The sequence below is a fragment of the Protopterus annectens genome, chromosome 4.part0 (genome assembly GCF_019279795.1).
Source record: "Protopterus annectens isolate FY-2018-M chromosome 4.part0, PAN1.0, whole genome shotgun sequence".
In the NCBI taxonomy this organism is placed as follows: domain Eukaryota; kingdom Metazoa; phylum Chordata; order Ceratodontiformes; family Protopteridae; genus Protopterus; species Protopterus annectens.
The window spans coordinates 1,332,124,237-1,332,145,552 of NC_056733.1; the positions used below are offsets into that span (position 1 = coordinate 1,332,124,237).

Below are 21,316 nucleotides of genomic sequence, written 5' to 3' on the forward strand. Positions count from 1 at the left end.
ATACTAGCTCCCACTATCTATCTGGCATCCCTCCATTACCTCATTTGTCCTATTTGCAAACATTTTAGCCTCAACCTCTAAATGTTTTACCACCATGCACAGCATGTAACCACCTTCCTTCTTGGTGACCAAAAGATCACATTCTCCATGTCTGGTAAGTCTACTGCCCAAGAAGACTTTCACTGCAATGTGGGCTTTCCTATTTTAACTGACAAAACTTTTAATACCCTTAGTAACAGAGTCTTCATTAACCAAAATTCTGCCCCCCCACACACACTGGCTAAAGCCTACAAGTTATAGCTCATGCCATTAACCCACCTATTAACCATTTATGACAGCTCACTCACTGTGCTGCATCTGATACCTTTTCTGTGCCTCCTGCACTCCTCGTCCCTCTCCAAGTCATTTTTATCCTGTGAATGTTCAATATGGCTGAAAGCCTCTGCCTAATCTCTCTCATGCTTCTGGCTCCATCTCCCCTTCACCAGTTGCCACTGCTGTTCATACCTATTGCTCCAACTATGTTTCTTCTCCTTATTATACCTTTAACTAAATCTGACATTTTCTCTCTATCTTCTACTTGCCTGTACTCTTCTGATAACTTACAATTTGCCCCTACACCTTTTTTTTTTACCCCTCCTGTCCCCTCTTTAGTCCCATTTATGCTCTATGCCTCACTAGCAAGTCCCTACAATCTCTAGCTCCCATCTTCTTCTTTACAAAGCCCCCCACCACCACTTTGCTGCAGACACTAATCTACTAGGAAGAAAAGACAGAAAACAGTGTAGTTGCATTCTCTGCAACATAATTTGGGGATTAATTCAGAGACAAAGCAAAAAATGAAATAAGGGGATGCAGCCCTCTAAATAAAAGTCTATTTTACTTGGCTGACTAATAAAGCCTGAAGCTTGTTACTCAAAAACGAATGAATGAAACTCTTAATACTACATTTAGTTTGTTGTTTCACAACAAAAGAACCATGGTTTAAAACTTAAAGAAAAAAAGAAGCAGGTATTTTTTTTTTCTTTAACATATGCCCACTGGCTATAATTAGACAGTCTTTGTTTTAATGTATACCCATTTTCTGTAAAACAGTAATAGTTTAACTTTTTTACTCACTCACACTTAGCAATTTACTTTATCTGCAGTATAATCTTTTTAAACATTTACAAGTGTAATACAATCATTCTCACAGGTTAAATTTCAGTTTTAAGTTGATAAGTACATCTAATATATAGTTCCTACAATTAAAAGACACTACAAATAACAGATTAGTCATCAGTGAAAAAAGTCGAACTGAAACGGCTTTCATCAGGTGGACTATAAATTCTCCTATCTTCCACCATCAGCATTTACTAGAAGGGTTTATTTCCTGTCATGAGAACAAATCTTGCTTCCGACTGTAATAGTGCATGCCAAACTCCTAGTGGTTAACACTGTAGCTACAGAAAAAACCCTAAATGAGAAGAATCTGCTGTCAATGTACTAATTTAAAAATTACACCTCCACAGTTCTAAGAAATGTACAGTACATTTAAACTAGCATATATACTACCAAAATGATTTAAACAAGTTATTATGTTAATGATGGCTTGCAATGCGGTGTAATGGACACAGACTAAAAATGCAACATCTCACAATGTTTACGTTTATCTTACACTTCCACACTGTTATAATTTTTTTTCCTGCAGGGACCTTATTGGATTATTAAATACTAACACACAAACAGAACAAGTTCTAGAGATAAGAACAGAGTTGGAGTACTAGGAAGTATCAAGCCAATTTGAAGACCAAATAGTGTCAAATTCTACAAGCAAATGATGAAAAGAAGACAATGCATAGCTATTACACGAGTTAAAATGAACTTCTGGTTAACATTACTAACATCTAAGCATGATCCAAACAGTTCCTGAAGGCTCAGGAAGTCAAAATTTTAAGGTATAGCCCCATTAGTCAAAATTCCTTTCAGTTTATGAAACTGGAATCAATTACCACAATCCTTATACTTCAAATTCTTTTATAAATGAATATAAAGATATGCTAAATTGGGGAGGGGGAATAGCTCATACAGGCAGCTATGTGTGGAACTCTCAAAATCATCAAAAACAGTAGCACTCAAAACATACTGAAATGTTTCAGCTATGAAGGCTGGGATGAGATTCTCTGAAAATAGGCAAATATTAGAAAACAAACAAAAAAAAAAAAAACAAAGACTACACAAATCAGAGACAAAGATAAGAATTTAAGGAAGTCACTTCACAAAAACAGATCATCACTATGCTATACAAACATATCTAAAAAGAGAAAACCATGATTCCTGCTAAAAATTTCACTTATTCTACGAACTAAAATAAAACAAGCAGTCTCCATCTCTCAAGGAAAGCAAGTTATTTTTAACTGGACTGGCAATTAATTTTGCCTAATCCTACTGTTCTAATTATGTTCATGTAAGTACATGTAGTCACGTACAGTACCACAGCCTGAATTCCAAATGATTTGCTCTACAGTAATGCTGCTTTGCAGACATGCATAAATTCCCGGCGAAAAAATGCATGTCCACAGCTAGTGGAGTTTGGCTTTATTAGGCTTAATATATCCACAAAGACTTGAAAAGAAAAAGAGAATGTCGTGGACATTCAGAAGCCATATAGCTGAAATACTTGATGGCCTTAAGGGGATATCTGCATATATTCCGTGGACCTCTATTGCAGGAGGTTTCAGGTATCACAGTGAAAACTCCAGCTTAGCTAGGTTTTTCTTGGGAGTTTTTAATAATCGGTTTGTCTATGTGACCTTTTTACTTTTTGGTTTGGAAGTTAGCTGGGATATTTAGCAGATGCCTTAATAGTTACATATATCAGCTGGGTTTAAATACCCTATTTTTCTGAAGTATTGCCAAACAGTCCACTTACGCTGTGCTGACAAGGTCATAAGAAGGCGGAAACATGCATGTACACAGCTAGTGGATTTGGCTTTGTTAGCCTGAATGTATCCTCAAAGACTTAAAAAGAAAAAATAAAAGAAAGTCATAGACATTCAGAAGACATATAGCTGAAACACTTGATGTCCTTAAGGGGTCATTTATATATACCTCATGGGCCTGTAGTACAGGTGGGTTAAGGTATCACACAATGAAAATTCTAGCTTGGCTAGGTTTTTCTTGTAGTTTTTACTCCATGATCAATATGAAGAATATCTCGGGTTTAATTAGTGGCTTGGGCACTGAAGAGGCTAGCAAGGGGGGAGAAAGAAATTGTGAAGCAATGCCTGCTCACTGATGTCAGGCTAAAAGTGTGCTCATGTTTGTCCATAGTACACAGTCTATGCAATACTCCCTGATGATGAAGACCTCAGAGCACTTGGCAGCACTTCTTGCAATGGGGAGAGTGGTGAAGGCCCACTGGGAATCGTATCACTTGTAGAAGAAGGTGACATCTCTCACACTGGCCCACTGCACACCCACCCCACTGATGTCTACAGATATGCGCACAAAGGAACATAAAGCCACAAACTGAGAACACCAATCTTCCGTGTGGGTGATGGCAACATACACAGCGTGTCTGACCCTTGCCTTGAAGGGGACCAAGTCAGACCAAGTCAATCAGCAGACCTGCTTTGGGGCGGCGGGGGGGACCAGTGCAAAAATATATATTAATTACAGTATGCAACTCTTGCTTTCATCATCCTGCATATTTTGCAGCTCTGCTATAGACAATTTACTACTTCTGTAATTTTTCTTTTTTAATTTTTAGTAATCTCCAACATCTGAGATACAGAATTCCTAGAAACTGTTGACCCCTCTACTTCTCTGTGTTAATAAAGGAATTGCACCTACGTGTCATTTTTTATTGCAGTACTCTTCTATTATTCTCTGACTGAATGAGGTCACTGAAAGGTTAACTATCTCAGACATTTTATCCTTAAACTTCAAACAATCAACCAGTTAGTAATAAATAAAACATGGAGGTGCCTACCTCATTGTCTCTTGCATACATAACATTAACATAGGATTTTAGCACCACTTCATTTTCTACAGCAGTACAAACATGAATAAGGAAGTACATAGAAACTTACTGCTATCAGTCAAACGTTCATCATATATTATTACCTGCTCCATCTTTTCTTCCAGTTCCTGGTTATCTTTTTCCATTTGCTTTTTTCTGCTCTCCAGGGCTTTAATGTCATTGTCTAGCTTCATCACTTTTGTTAGGTTCTCATTGATCATATTAAGTCTATCCTACAAAGGAAAATGACAGACAATGTGACACATTAAAATTTAATACACTAACATAACCTGCTGTTAAAAATATTTGTTTCAGCACAGCATGATACTTCCACGTACATTTAAAAAAATCACATACATCTGTATGAACATTTCAATTACAGCATATGGCTCTAGTTAATAGTACAGAAAGAGATAAATATGAACAATCATTATACTTACATTTCTTAAAGGAAGGAGGTACCAGGCTCACATAGTTCATAAACAGGCTTTTAATATTATATGCCTCCTATTAAGTTAAGTTTAATATAAAAGAAGAGTGACATATCAATATTTCCATATATGAAATAAACAAAACTGAAGATAGTCAGGGAGGAGAGGCAGAGCTGCATCTCTTGCCCTATCGCTGGCAGCTCCTATGTTAACAGAAAGCCATTTAGTTCTGACAAGTCTAGTATAGCAGTTCCTTTTTGGATCTACAGCAACTGAAGCTGGCATAAAGTCAGTAACCGCCATAGTGCTCAACCTTCTATCTCTGAAATGAGGAACACTAGCCCTCATAATGTGGAACAAATGGACTACATGTGGAACACATACTAACAGCTTACTAACAACTTCAACTAGGATGGGCATAGGATGGTTAAAATATGCTGGTTTTACTCTTAAAAAGATCTTTTAATGAATTAATACAATTCTTTTCTATTTACCATGGATATCAGTTTAAAAAAATCCTAACACTAAATGTGTTACAGAGCCTTTTAATGTGGAACTTCATGGAACATGAACTTTTAAGTCCCCAAATGAGGTACTTTCCTCGTAATGAGGTAGACTTGAGAGGTATGGTAACCACAACTGATTAAGCTGTTAGAACACTGTTTACAGGAGAGGATAACGCACCCAGAGATGAAACTTGGACAAATACACACTAAAAGAACAAGAACAGTCAGAATTCCCTTTCTAACGACATGATGACCTACAAACATATGCCCAATCTTCCCGAAGCTGTTTCTTACAAAAATATGAACTCGTTTCTCTCCTTATTACATCAAAGCTGTCAAGTAAATTATAAAGGAAAACAGATGACAAGTTCTTCCCCAGGTATCAATGACCTACTCCATCAAAACATAGTACATTGAAAACAAGAACCCCACCACCACCCCAGGTTTGCTAGTGTCCCACAGTAAAGTTTACACAAGAAATCCAATGTCAATAATGTCCTCTCTCTAATATGATCGCTTTTCCTGGTTCTACAACTGCCACCTCTTTCAGCAGTTTTCAGTTTATACACTGCTCTCCGGCTACAGCAGCGTGTCACTTCGTGTGTGTGTGTGTGTGGGGGGGGGGGGGGTACACTATGTATGAAGAGATATTAGTCCAAAGTATTTTATGAATGAGAGAACGACTTCCAGGAGCGGCCTTAGGTCAACTGGTGCTCTACGCAAAAGGGTTCTATGGCGCCCCCCTCCACACCACCTAGTGCCCCCATCCTGGTCTACCTACACCAAATAAATACCAGAAAAGTGCCCCTGCTAGAGCGGCACCCTGGGTGGCCGCCTAGTTGGCCTATGCCTAAGGCCGGCTATGACAACTTCATCTCTGCAAGGCTCTGCCCATGTACGACAGTGTATGGGCATGCTGACAGTGTATCAACAGGCAATACCGAATGTCAGGCGACTGCTTTAATATATGGATTGTGAATGAATGTGTACATGCGCTTGTGTGCAGAAAGATGCAAACATTTTATCCCAGTAAGAAATAGTTAATTATGCTGTCACCATGCCTACAATGTATGAGAGCAGCACTGTTTTGGGGGGAAGCCACAACACAGAAATACTCACAGAAAGATGCACTTTTACTTAAAGCATATTTCTAGTTCTCTAGAATGCATGTGGTTGGAGACTATAATAAAGCACGGCAGTTAGCTCAGTCATTTTGTTTCATATTTGTATTAGCATGAATTAGGGCAGTTTCTGCTGTACTTCATATTTCCCAAATTGTGAGAAAGTCAATTCTTCAGACAGAGAGAGTTAAAATATGAATAAAAAAGCAGATGTACAGCAAGAAAGTTTACGTTTGTTTACAGTTTACAAGACGTCAACCTCAAAAAAACAACCTTACTACTTACTGTTCAAAGCACATTATTTTATTAGCTTCTTAGTGGAAGAAGGCAAATATGAGGTTTTGCACTTTCAAATTAACCCTTTTACATAAATGCATGCATAGGTTTAACCCAAGCACACAGACATATATAAAAATGTATCTGTCTCTCAAACTTATGAATCAGGATTACTTTCAATACAAATAACAGTTATAAAAGTTATATCCAGCAATATGCACAGTAGAGTTTTCTGTAGTAGGTAACATAGAATATCCTTTCCTGATCTCATTGGCTCAAAAAATTCCTGAATATTCTTGTGCTGAGGGGTTAGGTATGCCTCCTGTAGGAGTACACCTTGATGCCAAAAAATGGGGCAGCAGAGTTTGAACTCTGTCCGCTGAAGAAAAACAACCTGCAAGACAGGAACAAAAAATATAAAACAAAATATGGGACTATAACACATTATATACTTTCCCAGCTTAAAATAAATCACATCCATAGCTACAAGGTAAAGAAGCTGTAAAATCTGTACATACAGCAAGATGGCAATAAGCATCCACTGAAGAAAGCTAGACAACTGATGCACCAAAGTACTGAAACGTTCTTCTGGGGGTTTCCCCACTTGCACTCTCTCCTTTAATTTTTTTTCAAATCTATATTTATTTATTTATTTATTTATTTATAGAAATAAGCAATTTCTCACCAAAGCAGCAAAGATTTCAATAGCAAATTCCCACCTTATCTCCACCCTACTTTATGCCTCTCTAATATATATCAACCTAAGGCAATGCGATCTAAACAAGCTACAGACCTGCTACAACAAAATCGCCAAATTCACCACAGGGGCATCCCTACCATAGTCACCACTGTCTCTCATTTGCTGAACTGGGCTGGCTTGAACTCCCTCATCTCCTTCAATGATATCAACTATCACTCACCCACAAACTAGTAAACCATCCACTAAATGTCCCATCCCTCCAGAATCTACTCCAACCCTATCGCACCACCAGACCACTAAGATCCAGCAACAAAAATCACTTGCAGATCACTAAAGCCAATAACTCTGCTGGTGAAGCACTATTCTCTTGCGCCATAGCCAAATAATGGAACTACCTCCCATTCACAATTACCTCCGTACCATCATGCACCCACTTCAAAACGTTACTAAAAGCGCACCTAAAACATACTGGCTATGCCATTGCAACTCCCACTCTAATATCACCCACCCCATCCAACCACTACCTTTCTTTGCACCCCACTAAGTATCTTGATTATAGCAAGCTCAGATGCTCATAAGCCTAGTACTTATTATACAGCAGGAACTTCTTATTGTAACATTTGTTAATGTCTGTTATGTACTTCACATATAAAGATTCTAGCTGTCTACTGATGTACTATGTTTTAAATCTGTAAATATGTTTGTAGTTTGCTATGTAATCCAATGTAACTACTGTCTGTTTTAACTGTGGAGCTTTTCTCCCCGGGCCTCCTCTGGAAATGGACCTATGACCAGTCGGGCACTCCCGGTCAACAAATGTAAACAAATAAAATAAATAAATAAAAACTGGGATGAGGGTATGTTGCATCAAACTCTTGCAGACAGATCATGGTGCAAAACCCAAACAGTCAGTAAACTGAGATGGAAACCCCAAAGTGTAGGGAAAAAAGGTTTATCTTTTCCAGTATAATGTTTTCTCATATCTAATGATAGGAATTTCCAGTACCTACTAGCCATCTCAGCAAAAGGCAGGGTATGTGCATAATGACCTACAAGTAACAGTAGGACAGCCTACCTTCGATGAAGGTAACCAAGCTTCTGCTTTACAAGGAAAGCCTAACCTTGTCAAGTCAAAAGGCAAGTACCTGACCATCGATCTGAAAAAAGCTCTGCACAAATACATTTCAGTTGGATTTTATGGTGATCTGGAATACTTCTAATTTAGCAATATATGCCTCCTTAAGGAGTTCAAACAGCCTGGTGAGGAGAGATGCCAACTCTTCACAGATGCAGCTTTAATCACTGACAGCCAGTATGAATCAGATTTTTTCAGGAATGAGAAAGGAAATGTCAGTGATTATATCTTCAGTGGCTACATCAATGCCTGGGAACTCCTTAGCTGTATCAGAAAGCTGCACTAAATATGCAGATTGAATAAATGTCTCCATACAGACACCCTCAACATGAATCATGGGGATCATGTATAATGCCTGAAAGTAATGCGCAAATCAGTTAGCTATTTTATGACCAACTTATCCACATGTGCAGTTTGATAATTGGGAAAGCTGGAGGAAATGAAGAGTGGAACAACCTACACACCAGTACCTGGCTTGGTATCTCCCCCCACATTTAGAGAAAACTAACAGATGAATACACACTGCTAAATAATCTAGCAAGGCAACATGGTGCACTAGCAAAGCTGCCAAGTCTTGCACATCTGGGAAGCCCGAGAATTCTACATGAGCCTGAACTGATCAAACTTCCTGCACTACTTTTGACACATATCACTGTGGCTGCTATTATCACTTTGCTGACAAGTGCTGACCCTCTCCCAACAATATGGCTCTTTACTGAAATCCAGTCCAAGACAATGCTGTAGGTACAGTTTCTTGTGATTTGTACCTGCTGAACAATAGCTTTATGCATAGAATGCAACTGGTTCTTTCCAAAAGGACACAGACAAGTACATGCCAGGCACAGTCTGTATCAACTGCACCCCAGGAGCTTGATGGACACTGCTGAATGCTCAAATATACATACTGCATGGATGTCTACCCTCTTCTACTCTTAGGTCAAGTTGGACTGAGATAAGGAAATCTATCCTAGCTTGAGACCCACAAAAAGTGGACATATGAAAATATTCTTTTTATAAGGGTAAATTTTACACCAAAAGTCAAATATAAAAAAAAAAATAAATAAACAAAAAACAAAGAGAGCACTTTTAAGAGCTTCTGCTGTTTCTTAATCGAGCATGCCCTCAAAGGTAGTGAAAAGTGACACCATCTTGGACTAAACATAAAATTTCCATCACCCCAATACAAAGTGGTGCAAGGCAGCAGCAACAGCTTCCTTTCATTAAAAAAACAGAAATTAATCTTCATATCTGTTGGGTCCAAACGCACTATAAAGTGCACATCTAGCTCTGTCTGGGCAGCTGAAGACTAAAACAACTCTACGGTCTAGGTCATTAATGAGGTCATCTTATAGCCACTGATATCTACTAGAAGCCTCTCAGTCTTAGCCTGTTGAGTGTGCTGCCTGTAGTAAGTCAGTCAATAAATAAAAAATGAAGAGATACTATATTATAATGTAGACCAATTTTGGCTTCCTTTCTCTTACCATGAAGCCCACTAATGCTTCTTAGGAAACAGAGCACACATAAATTACAGTACACACAGACACATTGCCATTAAAAAACAGGGAGGACTAAGACACAACACCACTGACAAATGAGAGCGAAGACACAGCATCACTACGAAATAAGGAGGACCATGAAACTGCACTCCGCACTTGTGCATGCCACCATTATGAGCACAGGTATTCTAGACAGTAGTCCCCCCTACACATATGTACACACACACTACGCCACATTAGTTTTAAAACATACACTTGAAACTTGTATACATACATGTATAAAACCAGAGTATATAATCCCAGAAGGTAATTCCTGTAAAAGGGCCTTATTGTGTAGCAGCAGAAAAACAGAAAAAAATCCACACAAGGGGCTTCTATGAAGGACTGCCCCACATCAGGATAGAAAACAGAAAATGAGAATGTAATAAACCTCTAACATCTTCAGTGTGATAGACACAGGAAGAAACAACAAAGCAGGATCCACCAAAAACACGGTTTATTGAAGATGCTCTGACGTCTCGGCCTCAGCCTTCAAGGAGTACAAATCATACAAAGCCCTAAACACATATATACTGCAATAATTCATCAATTAATACAATTAAGCAATTAACTGTTATAAAATAATTATATTCAATTTAACAACATTTTCCAATTAAAATCCTCATTTAGGCCACATGGAAATAAAGTTTTGAATTTTAAAATATATACAGCTTCTTTGTGTAGCAGCAATTGTTTAACATTCAAATTATTATATTTATATTCATATATCTGTTCTAAAACAGTTGCTTGTAGACCCTTGCTATCACTATTATGAAAATTTAAAAAATGCATAGCTACAGGACTTTCTTCTTTTTTGTTATTAATGTCCCTAACATGTTCCAAGAGTCTTACTTTGAAGGCTCTCTTGGTTTCCCCTATATAGACCTTATTACAAGGACATCGAAGTGCATAAATTACTCGTAGACACAGACAGATAGACCAGATAGACACAGGAAGGCTGTTTTTTTCACAGAGAGGACAAATTCTCCCACAGTACAAGCAAAGTACTTGCTGCCTTCATTGTGCTCTTCTCACCCAGTAGATAACTAGAGATCAGGCACAACAAAAAGAAGGGAGGCAATTACAACATCATAAAAGGAGAGGTACGAATGGGGAATGAAGTAGCGAATAAAAAATAAATGGCATCATTAATACCAACACCAAGCCTTTCATGACATTGATTTGATCTGTAATGTTAGCTAAGCACAATTCAGAAATGTGCCCTGTTTATTTTCATTCATTCATTCATTTATTTATTTCCTTGTTGACTGGGATTATCTGACTGAGCAAAACAGACCGTTTTCAGCTAAGGCCTAGGCTGAAAAGCTCCACAGATACAATACTTAACAATATGGAGACATAAAATGTGCTTTTAAAACTAATGCACAGTGTACCAAATGCCAAAGCTGACATAATCCATCTAGAAATACCGAGTAACTGCTATGAAGCACGCTATCAGCTATCTCACTATATTTAAGGTACATATTTATAATATTGCTACTCCTGAGTTTATATTAAGGAGACTGATAGGGAGAGAGACACACATGTAGTTAGAGGACATATTAAAATTAGAGCAGTTTCAAGGGAGAAATGGCAACTATCCTTATCCTTTTGAGGCAGTATTAAAGGGAATGATGTACGAAGGGAGAAAGGAAGAATTAGAGCTGTAGCTGCAGAGATTTTAGATGCATTTGTTTTGTTGCATTAATGGAGTGACAAATGAAAGTTGATCTGTTTTTGAGGAGGTTTACTCAAGTGATACGTTTAGTCGCTAGTGTGTTTTCTTAAAAAAATAGAACAGTATTAAGTCAATTATATGGTAAAGGAAGCCACCCACACAGAGAAGGTGCACAGCAATACAAGACCATGAGCTTGGTCAAGCTGCATTATTCAAGACACAGAATACAACCACTGTGATGGTCCCATATTAAACAACAAAATGCCAATCATGTGAAAGCAAAAACTGCACATATGGCATATCCCTCATAAAACATGCCACAACACAGCCGTGTAACCTCAAGGGTAACAACCATGCGCTACTTGGTAAATGAAAACCAGTGTAACCAGGAACAAAGTTAGCACTGTCGGGGGCGCTACAGGAACACACACTTCTTTGGTGCAGAAAGCTGTGGGTTCTAGTCCCATACCAGGAAGTTCAACTGCTAACCCTACAGTGCAGCATGGGGGGGGGGGGTGTGATGCACTCCTGAGTATGCCATCCTTCCTTTGAGATGTTAAACCGACATCCCACCTGCTTCAGCTGGTGATAGCTCAGGGGGATGTAAAAGATCCCATAGCACTTATTGAAAAGGGTAAGGTAAGTTTCTCAGTGTCATGGCCAAATTTTTCTTAGTAGTACTTCCTCAGGTTTCTCCTGTAAAGAGGCTACTGGCCTTGTGGGACTAACCTGGTCAACAAAGGCTAAATTAAAAATTAAATAAATATGACAAAGCCAAATAATGCTGCGTTTTCTACATGGGTGCATACATAAAACACCAAAAATTGAGCACCTGTCTGCAAAGATATATTCAACACAATCAAAGCTGCAACTGCGCCTATGGACCATGAGTCCAAAGACAAACACTGGGCATACAAAACTTTAGCTTACTGGTCCTGTGAGCCATAAGCCTAAAAGATCCATGTAACATGCAGTTCTGACACAGAGGTCTGCTTCAAGTCTACTGGTGCATGGAAGGACTCTAAGCCATCATCAAAACATAACTGTCAATTAAATGCCTCTACCCACTCTACAATTGGCCCAGCAGTAATGTCTATAACAATGCCCTACAGCTGCCTCCAAAAAAAAGAATATAGTTTTAAAACAAATATATAAGAATTCTAATAAAAGCAGAGTGGAAATCGCAACATTACAATAATTATGAACAGGTTTCACTCTAAAGAAAAAAAACAGCCTTTAATTTCAATATTACAGTCTTAAATCAGCTAATAAAATGCTACATTAAGACAGCTTAAAACATTTTCACAGTGTAAATAAATTTCTACCATACAAATCTGAAAAGGAATCATGCATTCATACATTCTACCCCTATTCAAAGAAAAGGGAACGTAACTGGGATATAATGTTCAGACAGTCACTAGGCATGCAGTCTAGGAGACAATTAAGAAGCATAGCCCAAATTCCCAATTGCCCAAAGCCAAGTCCAGTCAAGTGACTTGCTCAGTGTAGTACAGCAAGTGCACAAAAGTAGAAAGAAAGGTAAAACAAAAACGGTACCCTTGCACGGCAGCAGCTAGTTAACAAGCTGTAGTCCTGTGCACTAAATTTCAGACATTGCTGTGGCCTGAAAAGCTGAACTGCATCTACTGACAATACTGTAGACTTCAGAAAGACATCTTCCACAGTGATTTCAAAGGAGCAGAGTACTGTGAACATTGAAATAAATTTTAAATAGAAGGCTCTGTGGAAACTTAACCAGTGCTTCAAAATGCATCTGTCTACTTCAAAAGTGACAACACTGACTGGTTTGGAATGTGTCTTCAGTATTGTTTTAATTTACTTTCATTTTGTTAACTGGGAAAGTAAACAGGTCGACATACCGTTTCCAACTACAACCCAGGCCCAAAAGATGACAGCAGAAATATAGGACAAATTAAGATGAAGTAAACAAAACAATTACAAAATACTTACATCACATCACACATTAAAGAATTTTGAATTTAATCATTTTGGTTCAGAATTTCTGGGGAGCACATTCTGTAAGTGGAAGGGTATAGTGCGTTCAAGAATTCTGGCCAAATGGGATCAGAATGATAAGCACATAAACAGCAAGGAATACAGTGATGGTTTTCAAAACTGAAGATGATCACCATTTGTTAAGTGGAAAGGGAACTTTTCATCTGTGGCAAGGCTGAAGGGATTTGTAACTCAAGTATGCATAGTACTGATTATGTTCACATACAAATTCAAAAAAACTCACACTGAAGTTCAAAGTTATGTCTGATGTATCTACATTCTGCAGTACTCCTACATTTGACCTCTATAGCCTCAATATGCTTACTGTGTGACCCAGAACAAGTCACTTAATCAAATACTACTACCAAGCTTAGTCTGAAGTAGAGGGCCATATGGATCAGTACTTTGTTCCAGTTGGATCAGTACTTTGTTCCAGAAAGGCTCATCCAGACTCTGCTACACTTTGCTGTGAAGGAAAGGTTAGTTTGCTGTTATATTTTGTATTTCTGTATTGCCTTTCTATATTTTGAATACTGTAGTTTGTTTTCTTTACCTTGTGTTTTGCTTGCATTCTGTTTAACAGCATATTAAAACTTCAAAAGAGACCACAGCTCTCTCTGTTCTGAGTCAGGCAGAATTTTTCCCCTCCCTCCCACCCATTTAAGTTGTCTTGTGAAATACCACTGTCTTTCTAGTTGCCGCCCTCTTATGTTAATCTGACCATATATCTCATTTCTCTCTACTTTCACTGGCTTATGTGAGTAATCACAAACCATCACTTTTGAAATCCCACCCCTTCAATTATTTAAATTTATTGGCCATCCTACAGTATTTCATAGTACCAAAATACAAAAGTAACCACCCCTTTCAGTCCATCTTGCTGTTTTAAAAATAGTAACTCTCCACTAAACCTTAACTTTTAAACAGGTAAAACTCAAGTTACCTACTTTCATATCTAACTTCTCTAGTGCACACTGCAGAGTGCATTCTTCTCAATCTTACCTTTAAGCATCCCTGTTACTAGCACTTTCTCTAATACCTAAAAAGATCATCTCTACTTGACTCCAAGTAGACTTTTCTCTATCTGTTAAACTTAGCACTTGCTCCTACAGTACTTATTACCTTGATACGGCACTCTTATAGATAGCACCCCAAAAGGCAAACCCCCATTTCTCGGTCACCACGTCCCCGGAATCTCTTTTAAAGTTTTTTTGTCTAGTCCTTCTAGCATGTCGAGGGATCAGTTGCTAGTGTCCTCTCCTGCTCAGCTGGTGAACCTGGGAATATTGAGGCAATGTTACAATTGCCTCATGTACACAGACAACCCTCTCCTCCTCCCACAAAACACAAATACATGCGAGAGATGCAACTATACGGCCAAACTGGAGGCTGAGCTCTCTCAACATAGGACTGGCAAGACCAGTCAAAAAACCCCCCCGGTTTTGAAACCTGGGGGGAAATATTGAGGCAAGTGGTTACAATTGCCCCTCCCCCCAAAATAAATAAACAAAAAACAAAGAGAGCACTTTTAAGAGCTTCTGCTGTTTCTTAATCGAGCATGCCCTCAAAGGTAGTGAAAAGTGACACCATCTTGGACTAAACATAAAATTTCCATCACCCCAATACAAAGTGGTGCAAGGCAGCAGCAACAGCTTCCTTTCATTAAAAAAACAGAAATTAATCTTCATATCTGTTGGGTCCAAACGCACTATAAAGTGCACATCTAGCTCTGTCTGGGCAGCTGAAGACTAAAACAACTCTACGGTCTAGGTCATTAATGAGGTCATCTTATAGCCACTGATATCTACTAGAAGCCTCTCAGTCTTAGCCTGTTGAGTGTGCTGCCTGTAGTAAGTCAATCAATAAATAAAAAATGAAGAGATACTATATTATAATGTAGACCAATTTTGGCTTCCTTTCTCTTACCATGAAGCCCACTAATGCTTCTTAGGAAACAGAGCACACATAAATTACAGTACACACAGACACATTGCCATTAAAAAACAGGGAGGACTAAGACACAACACCACTGACAAATGAGAGCGAAGACACAGCATCACTACGAAATAAGGAGGACCATGAAACTGCACTCCGCACTTGTGCATGCCACCATTATGAGCACAGGTATTCTAGACAGTAGTCCCCCCTACACATATGTACACACACACTACGCCACATTAGTTTTAAAACATACACTTGAAACTTGTATACATACATGTATAAAACCAGAGTATATAATCCCAGAAGGTAATTCCTGTAAAAGGGCCTTATTGTGTAGCAGCAGAAAAACAGAAAAAAATCCACACAAGGGGCTTCTATGAAGGACTGCCCCACATCAGGATAGAAAACAGAAAATGAGAATGTAATAAACCTCTAACATCTTCAGTGTGATAGACACAGGAAGAAACAACAAAGCAGGATCCACCAAAAACACGGTTTATTGAAGATGCTCTGGCGTCTCGCCTCAGCCTTCAAGGAGTACAAATCATACAAAGCCCTAAACACATATATACTGCAATAATTCATCAATTAATACAATTAAGCAATTAACTGTTATAAAATAATTATATTCAATTTAACAACATTTTCCAATTAAAATCCTCATTTAGGCCACATGGAAATAAAGTTTTGAATTTTAAAATATATACAGCTTCTTTGTGTAGCAGCAATTGTTTAACATTCAAATTATTATATTTATATTCATATATCTGTTCTAAAACAGTTGCTTGTAGACCCTTGCTATCACTATTATGAAAATTTAAAAAATGCATAGCTACAGGACTTTCTTCTTTTTTGTTATTAATGTCCCTAACATGTTCCAAGAGTCTTACTTTGAAGGCTCTCTTGGTTTCCCCTATATAGACCTTATTACAAGGACATCGAAGTGCATAAATTACTCGTAGACACAGACAGACCAGATAGACACAGGAAGGCTGTTTTTTTCACAGAGAGGACAAATTCTCCCACAGTACAAGCAAAGTACTTGCTGCCTTCATTGTGCTCTTCTCACCCAGTAGATAACTAGAGATCAGGCACAACAAAAAGAAGGGAGGCAATTACAACATCATAAAAGGAGAGGTACGAATGGGGAATGAAGTAGCGAATAAAAAATAAATGGCATCATTAATACCAACACCAAGCCTTTCATGACATTGATTTGATCTGTAATGTTAGCTAAGCACAATTCAGAAATGTGCCCTGTTTATTTTCATTCATTCATTCATTTATTTATTTCCTTGTTGACTGGGATTATCTGACTGAGCAAAACAGACCGTTTTCAGCTAAGGCCTAGGCTGAAAAGCTCCACAGATACAATACTTAACAATATGGAGACATAAAATGTGCTTTTAAAACTAATGCACAGTGTACCAAATGCCAAAGCTGACATAATCCATCTAGAAATACCGAGTAACTGCTATGAAGCACGCTATCAGCTATCTCACTATATTTAAGGTACATATTTATAATATTGCTACTCCTGAGTTTATATTAAGGAGACTGATAGGGAGAGAGACACACATGTAGTTAGAGGACATATTAAAATTAGAGCAGTTTCAAGGGAGAAATGGCAACTATCCTTATCCTTTTGAGGCAGTATTAAAGGGAATGATGTACGAAGGGAGAAAGGAAGAATTAGAGCTGTAGCTGCAGAGATTTTAGATGCATTTGTTTTGTTGCATTAATGGAGTGACAAATGAAAGTTGATCTGTTTTTGAGGAGGTTTACTCAAGTGATACGTTTAGTCGCTAGTGTGTTTTCTTAAAAAAATAGAACAGTATTAAGTCAATTATATGGTAAAGGAAGCCACCCACACAGAGAAGGTGCACAGCAATACAAGACCATGAGCTTGGTCAAGCTGCATTATTCAAGACACAGAATACAACCACTGTGATGGTCCCATATTAAACAACAAAATGCCAATCATGTGAAAGCAAAAACTGCACATATGGCATATCCCTCATAAAACATGCCACAACACAGCCGTGTAACCTCAAGGGTAACAACCATGCGCTACTTGGTAAATGAAAACCAGTGTAACCAGGAACAAAGTTAGCACTGTCGGGGGCGCTACAGGAACACACACTTCTTTGGTGCAGAAAGCTGTGGGTTCTAGTCCCATACCAGGAAGTTCAACTGCTAACCCTACAGTGCAGCATGGGGGGGGGGGGTGTGATGCACTCCTGAGTATGCCATCCTTCCTTTGAGATGTTAAACCGACATCCCACCTGCTTCAGCTGGTGATAGCTCAGGGGGATGTAAAAGATCCCATAGCACTTATTGAAAAGGGTAAGGTAAGTTTCTCAGTGTCATGGCCAAATTTTTCTTAGTAGTACTTCCTCAGGTTTCTCCTGTAAAGAGGCTACTGGCCTTGTGGGACTAACCTGGTCAACAAAGGCTAAATTAAAAATTAAATAAATATGACAAAGCCAAATAATGCTGCGTTTTTCTACATGGGTGCATACATAAAACACCAAAAATTGAGCACCTGTCTGCAAAGATATATTCAACACAATCAAAGCTGCAACTGCGCCTATGGACCATGAGTCCAAAGACAAACACTGGGCATACAAAACTTTAGCTTACTGGTCCTGTGAGCCATAAGCCTAAAAAGATCCATGTAACATGCAGTTCTGACACAGAGGTCTGCTTCAAGTCTACTGGTGCATGGAAGGACTCTAAGCCATCATCAAAACATAACTGTCAATTAAATGCCTCTACCCACTCTACAATTGGCCCAGCAGTAATGTCTATAACAATGCCCTACAGCTGCCTCCAAAAAAAAGAATATAGTTTTAAAACAAATATATAAGAATTCTAATAAAAGCAGAGTGGAAATCGCAACATTACAATAATTATGAACAGGTTTCACTCTAAAGAAAAAAAACAGCCTTTAATTTCAATATTACAGTCTTAAATCAGCTAATAAAATGCTACATTAAGACAGCTTAAAACATTTTCACAGTGTAAATAAATTTCTACCATACAAATCTGAAAAAGGAATCATGCATTCATACATTCTACCCCTATTCAAAAGAAAAGGAACGTAACTGGGATATAATGTTCAGACAGTCACTAGGCATGCAGTCTAGGAGACAATTAAGAAGCATAGCCCAAATTCCCAATTGCCCAAAGCCAAGTCCAGTCAAGTGACTTGCTCAGTGTAGTACAGCAAGTGCACAAAAGTAGAAAGAAAGGTAAAACAAAAACGGTACCCTTGCACGGCAGCAGCTAGTTAACAAGCTGTAGTCCTGTGCACTAAATTTCAGACATTGCTGTGGCCTGAAAAGCTGAACTGCATCTACTGACAATACTGTAGACTTCAGAAAGACATCTTCCACAGTGATTTCAAAGGAGCAGAGTACTGTGAACATTGAAATAAATTTTAAATAGAAGGCTCTGTGGAAACTTAACCAGTGCTTCAAAATGCATCTGTCTACTTCAAAAGTGACAACACTGACTGGTTTGGAATGTGTCTTCAGTATTGTTTTAATTTACTTTCATTTTGTTAACTGGGAAAGTAAACAGGTCGACATACCGTTTCCAACTACAACCCAGGCCCAAAAGATGACAGCAGAAATATAGGACAAATTAAGATGAAGTAAACAAAACAATTACAAAATACTTACATCACATCACACATTAAAGAATTTTGAATTTAATCATTTTGGTTCAGAATTTCTGGGAGCACATTCTGTAAGTGGAAGGGTATAGTCGTTCAAGAATTCTGGCCAAATGGGATCAGAATGATAAGCACATAAACAGCAAGGAATACAGTGATGGTTTTCAAAACTGAAGATGATCACCATTTGTTAAGTGGAAAGGGAACTTTTCATCTGTGGCAAGGCTGAAGGGATTTGTAACTCAAGTATGCATAGTACTGATTATGTTCACATACAAATTCAAAAAAACTCACACTGAAGTTCAAAGTTATGTCTGATGTATCTACATTCTGCAGTACTCCTACATTTGACCTCTATAGCCTCAATATGCTTACTGTGTGACCCAGAACAAGTCACTTAATCAAATACTACTACCAAGCTTAGTCTGAAGTAGAGGGCCATATGGATCAGTACTTTGTTCCAGTTAACACATACACACATATACATGCATATAAATAAATCCAATTTGTCTTAAAAGATGGGACAGAAGGACAATCACACATTCTTCAAAAACAACAAATATAGCCTACTGCAACAGAGTCCCTGCGACACATCAAAAAAGAGTAACTGGGTTACTGAAATTAAAATTCAAAAGCAGATGAGCATTGTGTTGGATGTCAAAAACTATGTTAGGTATTGTCCTCTTTTCCTTTAACTGCTTTGTATTTAAAGCCACTGACAAAGAAAATAAGAGACTCAGAAATACAAGGATATAACTGGTTTAGTAAATCAAGAAAAACTGGCTTTATTTGCATAATCCGGAGAAGGACACTGCACTGTTGTGGAATATTTTCAAACAGCTTCCTGTCTTTTCAGGACATAAAATGAATGAAGGTAAAAAAAAAAAAGTTTAGAGTGGTAAATTATGTACCCACACACAATCTGGCTCAGCAATACCTATATTTATGGGGACATGATAAGATGAAGCATTTAGGTGTATGGGCTAAAATAATTATGTCATGACAAGAAAGGATATATGGAAAGAGACTAAATAAAAGATAATACAAAAACTGAGAAACTGGAAGCTCTTTTTTATGGATATGGATAGTAAGATACAAGCAGTGAAAAATTTATAGTCCCTTTAGTGTTATTTACAAGTCATACATACAGTATATCTTTATCAAATTGAAAAGAAAATGTGGACGATAATTAATAAAGAGTTAAAGAAATTTATTTGTGAGGGCAATAGGGCAAGAGATAAGTAGGATAAACTGATCCTCTCCACAGAACAAGGTGGTCTAGGATTATCTAACTTGTATGGTTATTTTAGAGTTATGCAGTTAATGCTCATATACATAACACAAACATAAGATAGTTCAAGAAAGAAGAAGACAGTAGGATTTTGGATGCAGATTCCTGAGGAGAATAACAATAACCATACAAAATATTATATTCATAAAGCTGAAGAAAATATTCTAAGAATTCAGTCAACACAGAAATGGAGAGGGGATTTTGCCAATAGGGATGACTGATTGTAGGTGTACAGAAAATAGGCAAGAGAGGGCAGGAATTTACTGGACAATACTGGCAAAGGAACCAAAGTACAGGTAAAAAACAGCTAGCGAGGGAAAGGTAACAGAGCAGGATGAGGTCAAGCAGAATTTTGGATTTCAGATTAGACATTACACCTTCCCTAACGGGGATTAATAACAGAGTACAGGTAAAGAGAAGGGGACAGGGGAGAGTCCAGTGAAAGACTAGACCTGGTATAAACTATTAGTACAGTCTACAACAGAAGCTGGTGTTTGAAAAGCGATAATTAGTAGGGCATACAGAACATACTGCACGATAACTATACAAATCAATGAACAGGATGTTAGAAAAGACTAGGAAGAGATAATGTAAAGTACAGTTGTGTACCTACCATAAATGTAGATGTTCGAGTGTATTCACTGTTGCAGTCATTACAATGGGGGTATCCTGCTGGCAGGCTACCCGCAGTTGGCCTGAATTCCAACGTCCTGGTCCGGCGTCAGTTGCTGTCGCCTCTTCCCTGACGTCAGTGCGCCAGGGGTATAAAAGATGCAGCCGACGCCATTTTCTTCAGTTTTTCCTCCCCAGATGTCAGGTGACCCCAAAAGGGTAGGCTAAAAAAACTTTGCTTATAAAACCATGCACTAAAATAAACAATACCTTCATCTACAAGCAAATACACCACATAGGTTGTATTGAATAGAGAAGTACAGATAAGTCCCAGCAAAGAAAGGGGGATGGTGGGTGGGTAACCTGGACTGCAACAGTGAATACACTCG

At 38.1% G+C, this 21,316-nt stretch overlaps 1 protein-coding gene across 1 annotated transcript in view; it reads right to left on the reverse strand.

Annotated features, from left to right (window-relative positions):
• RAD50 (RAD50 double strand break repair protein) overlaps positions 1-21,316 on the reverse strand; it is a gene marked incomplete in the record, with an annotated part of 1,663,481 nt that overhangs the window by 1,452,082 nt on the left and 190,083 nt on the right. The window contains 1 exon segment of the mRNA XM_044069198.1: positions 4,108-4,236. Coding sequence (XP_043925133.1) covers positions 4,108-4,236 — 129 coding nt within the window.